At 42.2% G+C, this 9,480-nt stretch overlaps 1 protein-coding gene across 1 annotated transcript in view; it reads left to right on the plus strand.

The window, feature by feature from the left end:
• LTBP1 (latent transforming growth factor beta binding protein 1) overlaps window positions 1-9,480 on the plus strand; it is a 379,548-nt gene that overhangs the window by 71,382 nt on the left and 298,686 nt on the right. The window contains exon 2 of the mRNA XM_010829829.1: window positions 6,488-6,657. Within this exon, the coding sequence (XP_010828131.1) occupies window positions 6,488-6,657 (170 nt within the window). The remainder of the gene's footprint in view (window positions 1-6,487; window positions 6,658-9,480) is intronic.

Here is a 9,480-nt window from a genome sequence, read left to right on the forward strand (position 1 = left end):
ATCTCCAGATTTTTTTTTTTTTTTTCTTTCATCCTGATGATAAACCTGAATGCCTTAACTGTAAGGGAAAGAGTTCACTTCCGTCAGAACCCGCCTTCTGGGGGAAGCATTTTATGGCCTGTTGGAGGCTCCCTTCTGTGAGGTCCACAGTTCTTAAGTGGAAAGGGGCTTGGGCTTTGCCAGATCCTCCCACCCGCTCCACAGGTCAAATAATGGATTTAGTGGAAATATGGAAAAATTTAGTCCATTCTTAGGCCAAAAATTGCCACTATGAAGGCAGAAGTGTAAACAGTGTGTGACTAATCCTTTCTTTTAAGGAAAGAAGTTTTATGTAATTGTTTCCCTTCTGCTCACAGAGATACAGAGGTTTCCACAGATTCAGGTCTTCAGATGCCCGGCTGTACCCCTAACTTCTGGCCTGCTGCTGTTAAGTTGCTTCAGTCGTGTCCGACTCCTAGCGACCCCATGGACTGCAGCCTACCAGGCTCCTCCATCCATGGGATTTTCCAGGCAAGAGTACTGGAGTGGGGTGCCATACTTTTCTCCTTTTCCGAGGGTCACTAGTACAGCACCCACCAAGTAGGACCCAATGCAGTCTCATTCCTGTCACTAATGTTGATAAAATAACACTGCCCAGGGGGCTGGCAACCTGCAACCCAACCCAGGGGCCTTTTACTAATTGATTATTTCCCTGCTTTTTTTGCAGCAGTTTTCAGGTGGTTCTCTTTACCTTCCACCTAGAAACTTTCTTTCGCTTGTCATTTCTGCATCTGTGTTACTCTTGTTTTTAACTGCTCCTGATTTTTTTCTTCGCATTTTCTCTTTATGTCCCTACCACTAAGTGTGACTATCCTCCAAGAGGGTAGTTCCATAGTTTTTCTTTCTGCCTTTGAATAAATTGGCCCCTCTTAGAACATCACTAAACCCAGAGGCTTTCTGTATCTTCTCCCCAGAGAACCACCCCATATTTCTATCTCCCAAACAAACATAATTCTCTTCCTTGCGCATGGGTCCTTTTTCCTGATCACACTGACTCCGCAGACCTCTTTGCCTTTGCTTTTTGTCTTGGACTTGAGCCAAAAATACCTGTCCAGTCAACCAGGCTGGAAACCTTCATCTTCACTTGGTTCCTTTTCCTTTTGTTTCTCTTCACACCTTAATTTAATCCTCAAGTCCTATTACCCCTTCTGGTAGTGACCTCTGGCCAGTTGGGGATTTATTCCCTTTAGATGTTGTCTAAAAACTTCTTGCCATAGGAGACGAAGAGTCAGCTTACTCATTTCACCTCTTGCCCCTCACCCTACCTCTCAAAAGAGTTGTGTACTTTTCAGAGTTTCACTGCCTCTTGCAGCCTCTGTTTCCTCTTCTGTCATCCTCATCGCTTAAGGTTGTGAATGTTCTCTCATGACCCTACATTCTGTAAGATGAGGGCAGTGACTCTCCTAGTCTTCCCTTCCCTTCCAGAATCTGCCAACCTCCTCCAGCTAAACATGTGCATTTATATCACCTAAGTTGGATACATGAGTTGTTTTTTGCAATATTGTCTGTGGGTGTTCCACTCAAGGCAAAGCGGAGCATAGGGTGCTTAGGTTGCTCCCTCTGTGTCTGTCCATTTCCAATACTTCTGTGCTGTTTGAAGGAGTGTGTTCCTAGCATCAAGTGGGTATGGATTCTCTGTTTCCATTCCATCAATTGCATATATATAGGATCAAGTTTCTCCAACATCGCAGTCATGTTTTCCATTCTCATGACTCCCCCTCTCCCTCCTAGGATTATTCTCCTGAAGCTCCCTGTCCTCCTGGTTGCCTGGCAACCTTCCTTTTATGGAGAAACATGGGGAACTAGTCTTGAAGCTAGGGGATCTCCAAACACCAGAATGAGAGGGCCTTACTCTGGGGGAGTAAACTTTGTGGTTTATACCACACAGTTCCATTCTTTCAGAGAAGACTCATCTTTTTCCCTGATGGGAGTAGAAGCCCGACTTTGGCCGTTTCTTTGCTTGAACTGGGGAGAGCGGCTGCTTTCATATGTAGCCTTTTTAGTGAAGACATGAGTGTTCAGCCCTACTTCTCCTTGTCACCCTGTGCTTTACTTGGTTTGAGTATCCAGAAGCTGCCCATGGTCTCCCGGGAAGACGGCTTCCTCTGAGCCTGTACTCATGATGTGGTTTTTAGACCAGCATCTTTAAGCTGCCTTGTGACCTGTTAGGAGTCAGGAAGTCTTGACATCAATGTAGTGGTTCAAGACTGGCATTTAAAAGAATTAGAAGATATTTGTGTCATTTGCATCATAAGGATAGATACTGTTTTATAATACTTAGCTGTATTAAAAAACATAGGTATGAACGTGCACTGGATCTCCATGTAAAATGTTCTTCTTGCCGTTGGTTGAGATAAAAGAAGTTAAAATACTTAGGCATGGCTTCCTTCCTGCTATAACAGTCAACATTTCTCAGTCTGCCTTGATCTCTTACAGGTTTGCGGAAATGTTTCCTGTGTGTTGAATGAACGATGTGAAACCTTTTTAGTATCTTTGGTCAGTACCTGAGCCACACATTAGAGAGGATGTTGGAGCCGAGACCCCAAGCTCTCTAGCTCTGTCAAATGTGAATTTCTTACTTGTGAGACTGAGTTGATATCTTGGGGAGGCCAGTGTCTTGAGGAAGGAGGAACACTGAGGGCTTGGGACAGTAGATGTTTGACAGAACAGTATTTTAATGTTTCAGTGACAAATGTGGTTGTCCTATTGATTAATAGCCAAATGTCAACTCTGGATTTCTTGTTTTATTCCTTACCTATAACTTTTAGGGCTTTTTTTGCAGGAAGGGAAAATATATGGGTGCCCCAAATACATTTTGAGCCAGAGGTCCTTTAGTTTTCATTTTAACCTAATTTATTTAAACATTTTTGCCTTTCCCTTGAATTTTGTATAATGCTATTAGAAATCTCATTTTCATTAGTGATTGTTGAGTTCTTTTGTTTTTGTTTTTGTTTTTTAATGTAAAGGGATGAGGGAAGAGAGGAGAAAACTCTCAACTGAAAGGAGATTTTTTTCTTCCCAAAGCAATGGTCATACTTTGCCAACAAAGGTCCATCTAGTCAAGGCTATGGTTTTTCCAGTAGTCAAGTATGGATGTGAGAGTTGGACTATAAAGAAAGCTGAGAGCCAAAGAGTTGATGCTTTTGAACTGTGGTGTTGGAGAAGACTCTTGAGAGTCCCTTGGACTGCAAGATCAAACCAGTCCATCCCAAAGGAAATCAGTCCTGAGTATTCATTGGAAGGACTGATGCTGAAGCTTCAGCTTCAATACTTTGGCCATCTGATGTGAAGAACTGACTCATTTGAAAACACCCTGGTGCTAGGAAAGATCAAAGGTGGGAGGAGAAGGGGACGACAGAGGATGAGATGGTTGGATGGCATCACTGACTTGAAGGACTTGAGTTTGAGCAAGCTCCATGAGTTGGTGATGGACAGGGAAGCCTGGCATGCTGCAGTCCATGGGGTTGCAAAGAGTTGGACATGACTGAGTGACTGAACTGAATGTGTGTGTGTGTGTGTGTGTGTGTATTTGGAAGGCTGAGAGATGGTCCAAAGAGGCAATAACTGTGAAGGGTGAAATTAGAGGAAAAGACAGATGCCAGCTATGAAGGAGAAAATGAGGACGAGAGAGTAAAATGGTGATTTCGCTTACTATCTGTTAGTGGAATGACTGAGTGGACAGTGGCCTTGACTTGCCCCCACGTGGTGTCACCTCTTGTGGCTTGGGATCTTCATGAGGCGATGAGATGAAATGGCCTGTCTGTTCATATGTCTGTGTGTCTTTGTGAGCACAAGTATTTATTTACGTCCTCACATTGGAGGAAAGGGAAGGAGATGTATTTGTTCATTACCTTTCTGTTATGTTAGGGAAAAGCAGCCTCTGCACATCTGTACTTTCAGCTCATTTATTGCTGCCTCTCACTTCCATGATTCAGAGGGGAGAGAAAGGGAGGACCTCACCTTAGAAGGCAGAGCCCACGGTCTCCTTGGCAGTGGTCAGAGCAGGAATTAGTTATTCCAGCTCTAAGGTCTTTTGGAATGCTGGGCTGTCCTCCTCTGAATGGGAGTCAGGCCTGAACATCTCTCAGCAGGTCCCAGCAGCATAGTGATGAGGTTGACAGCATGGCTGGGGAGCGAGTTGCCTCTGAGATGAAAAAGAGGACTTTTCCTTTCGACAAGACCAATGGAGTTGCCTTGTGGTTCTTATCAGTCACCACCAGATGTGTCCAGCTGTTCCACTTTCTACTTCATCCCAGTCAAACATACTTAAAGTTCAAATCAACACTTACATCATCAAAACAAAAGTGTTTACAATGTTAAGCCTTAGGCTTTTAGTAACTTAAGTCATTTGTCTGGTGACAAAGGGAATGTCCTTCCATGGCATTAAGTCTGGGAAAATCTAGGCACAAGATGTATTTTCCTAGGCTTTCCTGGGACTGCAGGGTTGAAAGTGAGACTTAGATCACTGACTGGCTAAGAGGGGAGCACCCTTAATCCCAGCCTCTCTTGTTCCTTTGTCTCATGGATGCCTGGTCTCACAGAATAGCTCATCCATCCCAACTGCAGTGAACCCAAAAGGCTGGATTTATTCAAGACTCTGCTACTGCTTTTGATGAGACACTGTGTGGGTGTTTTTGGTGGCTTGATGATTTATCATTCATACTCACCAGTTGTGTCATTTCTTTGTCTTGTTCATATAATCTCTCATTAGGGCCCGTCTTTGAGCTTTTCCTGGCACTTTATTAGTTTGAGTATAACCCAGTCAACCATTTTCCCAACGTATGGTAGTTTGGAAATATTCAGTTCAAATGGCTTTAACATGTCACAATTGATAAAATTCAAGACCACACTAGAGAGAAGGTTTCCTTCCAAAGTCTCGGTTTGCTATTAAAATTCTCTGTCCCAACAATTTTAGCAAGTTTGTGTTTTCTGGAATTAATTGGTATATCTTTATATTTTCCATTGTTTGTCTTAGTGAATGATTTCAGTCCATCATGGAATGATTAAATCTGGATGAAGGCTTATTTTAAAGTATACAGTACATGCAGCAGTAGAGAACTGTCACAGAAGACAAAAAGTTTCACCCAGGAGGCTGAAAGCACAGTAATTGTGTTCAACAGTCCTCAGAGGTTTTTTTTTTATTGGAGTATAATTGCTTTACAGTGTTGTTAGTTTCTGCTATGCTCATGCTTAGTCACTCAGTTGTGTCTGACTCTTTGTGACCCATGGATTGTAGCCCACCAGGCTCCTCTGTCCATGGGATTTTCCAGGCAAGAATACTGGAGTGGCTTGCCATTTCCTTCTGTAGGGGATTTTCCCAACTCAGGGATTGAACCTGTGTCTCCTGCATTGACAGGTGGATTCTTCACCACTGAGCCACCTGGGAAGCCAGCTTATGCTGTTCAATGAAGTGAATCAGTTTATGTGTGTGTGTGTGTGTATATATATATCCTCTCGGAGTGGGGGGTGGGAGGGAGATTCTCAGATCTTGACTCATGTCATTGATGAAATTATAAGATTTTCATATATTGTTATTAGAGAAAGAAATGGCAACCCACTCTAATATTCTTGCCTGGGAAATCCAAGGGACAGCCCTAACAGGCTATAGTCCATGGGGTCACTAAAGAGTCAGACACGTCTTAGGGACTAAATGGTAGAATAGGTTGTTATTCTTACTGTTCTTAAGGACTAGTAATTATGGTGTATATTTATATATTATATTATAGTAAATATTATGTTTAATATATATTATGTGTTTAATATATATTATATAATATCATTGGAAAAGACTCTGATGCTGGGAGGGATTGGGGGCAGGAGGAGAAGTGGACGACAGAGGATGAGATGGCTGGATGACATCACTGACTCGATGGACGTGAGTCTGAGTGAACTCCGGGAGTTGGTGATGGACAGGGAGGCCTGGTGTGCTGTGATTCACGGGGTCGCAAAGAGTCGGACATGACTGAGCGACTGAACTGAACTGATACTTAACATAAGTTATATTAATTAAATATATTATATTAAATGTTACTTATTTGGCCGCACTAGGTCTTAGTTGAGGCATGTGGGATCTTTAGTTGAGGCACACGGAATCTAGTTTCCTGACCAGGGACCTAAGCCAGGCCCCTGCATTGGGAACTCGGCATCTTAGCCACTGGACCACCAAGGAAGTCCTGGTAGCTGTACTTTTTAAATACTTTGATAAATTCCATCAGTGATGGCCTGTATGTCGTTATCCTGCTTGACTAGACAGACAGACAGGATCCCCTTTCTGCTGGAGGTCAGTGATTAGTTCTTTATGTGCCATGACTACAGTTTTGAAGAAAAAAATTAGCCTGGCATGGCATTTTTATGCCCCTTTCTAAGTTTAACTGGTTTCTTATTCCTTCGTTCTTAGTTGCCTGTTAAAAGTCCGTTATTAATTTCCTTATCCTTTGTTTCTTTGCAGGATGACACCCCTGTCTTCACAGAATGTGATGATACATCAGGGCCAGACCCAGGAATACGTGCTCAAGCCCACATACTTCACAGCCCAGAAGGTGATTTCTGGAGAGCAGTCCACTGAAGGTTCGCTCCCTTTAAGATTCGGGCAGGATCACGTGCCAGCACCTTTTCAGTGTGAGTATGTCCTGTGAGTCATCTCTCTAAGTTACAGAGTCACGGTTTGGAAACACTTTGCTCTGTGTAGATGGCTTTAATGTGTCACAGAAGATAAAATTCGAGAATTGTTTTTCGAAAAACCCATGCTGGTTCCTAAAACAATCAGACAGCAAGACAGTTGCCTTCTTCAGAGGAAAGGCAGAAAAATCTGGAGTGAGCCACCTGTAAATATGTTTCTGCAAGGTGGTTCCATTTCCATAAGATACTTGCTCTAATTTTCTGTGCAGTTGAACGGCTGACATGTTTACATCGATAAACTATTTTCCTTGGTGAGTTAGCCAGAATTTGTTCCTTGTGAGATGTCTGCAGTGTCCTGAGTTACTCCAAGGTGCACCTACAGTGGGTATGTTTATGTTAGGAGGGCCACGTTTTTATTATATCAGTTAGACGGTGTGGCAGGTTTTCCCGAGTCTGTAAAGAGCTAGTGTATCAGTGGCCAGCATGGTTAATATCTCACTGTGGGGGAAGTTCAGGGACGAGCCCTGGCGCAAAGGGTGGGGAATGGATGATTTGTGGTTTAGGTATTACAGAGTGTCTGCTGGCAGCATCTGGAGAAAATGTTCTTCAGTGAGGCGGCAGACCGTTCAAAGGGGAGAGTTGGATGCTCGTGCCTTCCAGCAGCTTCCTGCTCTGTCTCACGTTGACGGATGGCCTGCGCCATAAGCAATGAAAGGGAATGCCAGTTGTGAGGTTGAAAAGGACGGTCTTTCACCACCTAGGGTAGTGTGGAGAGCTGAGAGAATTCTTGCTACTGTTTGGCACTTCAGAAGACTGTGTTTCTACAGACTTGACTCCCAAGGCCCACCCCCACCTCCCAGGGTTGGTCAGTTAACAAAAAGAGTGGCTATTATAACGTGTGTACATTACACTTTTCATCTTTTGAGAAAACTGTGCTCTTGAGTTGAGGCTGGACCCCAGAGCAATGGTTTGAGGTGATTTCTTGGGGTAATGAGGGAAGAATGGAGAAATTGTATAGATCATCTCCATGCCCTTTAGGCAAGATAACTTCCAAGTTATATTTGCAAAACAATAGATGCATCCATCTTGTTTTTAAAGATCCTTTGATATCAGTGCTTGTAGATTGTTCTGTAGAGGTCTTCCTGAGTATATAATACTTTTCTAATCTCAATCTAAAAAATCAGAAAGAGCTACAATTTACTTTCTTGGAGCTTTAGGTAGATTGTATTTTGTAGAGGCTCTCCAAATTAGAATGTAATGGGAAGAGGTTTTGAAAACTTACTATCAAACTGATTAAAGAATTCTGAATTTCATGAAGATGTCAAGAAAATATGCTTTGAGAATCTCTGATATTAAGACTGGGGACCAGACTGTGGTTTGGGTTGGTTATTGATTATTACTGAAATGAAAATTCACACTGTGTGTGTACATATATTTGTGTGAGTGTGTTTGTGTATGTTTTAAACTCTCAAACCTTTGTTGAACTATGTTTTGGGAGATGAAATTACATTTTAGGAGAATGTTGGAGATGAAATTACATTTTAGGAGAATGTGAACTATCCATAAATGTCCCACTGATCATGTTTTTAAACGTAGTTTCTCCATAGGGGGGAGCTAGTTAAGCAATTTAGACTGATCATGATCACTCTTGGGTTCTCTCTCAAACCCATCAAAAGTTGGTGTTTAAAAAGAGGTCAAGGAACTAAATCAAACAGATGGGTATATAGAAGGGACCATGTGAGAGATGTGGCTATTTTCATTGGAGACCAGAGCTCTACTGAGAGCTGGAGGGCTAATCAAAGTTTTGAAAACAGATAACTTGGCAGGACTATTAAGGACACTAAAACAACAAGATTGAGTGAGAACAACAGTAGGAAGATTAAAACTAGAATCCAGGAGGTAAAAGCTGTGTCAGGAGAAGGACCTAAAGGTATTGTTGTCCTATATCCAGCTGTTCAGTAGGTACAGGGTTTGCCTCCCAGGCAAAAGGCAGAAGTGTTTAATCACTTCACTTTGATCTTTATAAAAGGGATCAAATGCAAACAGATTAGTTTATTATGCTGAAGGATTTGAAGGTCCAACAGAGAGTAGATAATTCTGACTCTGGAAAAATAGAAGGTGATACAATCAGGTGGGCATGCTGTATCTTGGGATGAAAATGAGGGGTTAGTGTGTTATAACAGTCCACTGGCAGTGCTTTTGAGAAGCAGAGAGGACTAGAGAAAACACTAAGAAGAACAAATGTTGTTTCCCCCTTTAAATGGGATATATATATATATATATATATATGTATATGTATATGTATATATATGTATATATTTAAAATGTAGCCTACAGTAACTGGTGACCACTTGGTATAATATTGATAATTTATATACAAATGTTCATAGCAGCATTATTCATAATAGCCAAAGAGTGTGAACATTACCAAAATGTTCCTCAGCTGATAGTGGACAAACAAATGTACCACATCCTACAATCGGTTGTTCAGCCATTAAAAGGAATGTGACACATGCCATAACAGTTGTTCAATAAGGATGTGAACCTAGAGCTCTAAGCATGGAGTAACTTAATCAGCTTATCATAGGAGGAGGCAGCAACCCTGCAGGAGCCAGTGAATAAAGATTTGCTGTTGCCATTTGATGAGGGAGAAGGGAGTTGGTCAGAATAGCAGGGAAATGTTGAGGGGGTATGTGATCAGTTTAGTAAAGCAAGATGTGTTTGAAGTGTTAAGTGAAGCACTCACCAGGTAGAGTAGCCTAGGCTGGGAAACACAGACTGTCAAGTTGCTAGGAGGAATCAATACTTTATTGGAGGCTTTTA

The sequence above is a fragment of the Bison bison genome, unplaced genomic scaffold (genome assembly GCF_000754665.1).
Source record: "Bison bison bison isolate TAMUID 2011002044 unplaced genomic scaffold, Bison_UMD1.0 scf7180017864508, whole genome shotgun sequence".
In the NCBI taxonomy this organism is placed as follows: Eukaryota; Metazoa; Chordata; class Mammalia; order Artiodactyla; family Bovidae; genus Bison; species Bison bison.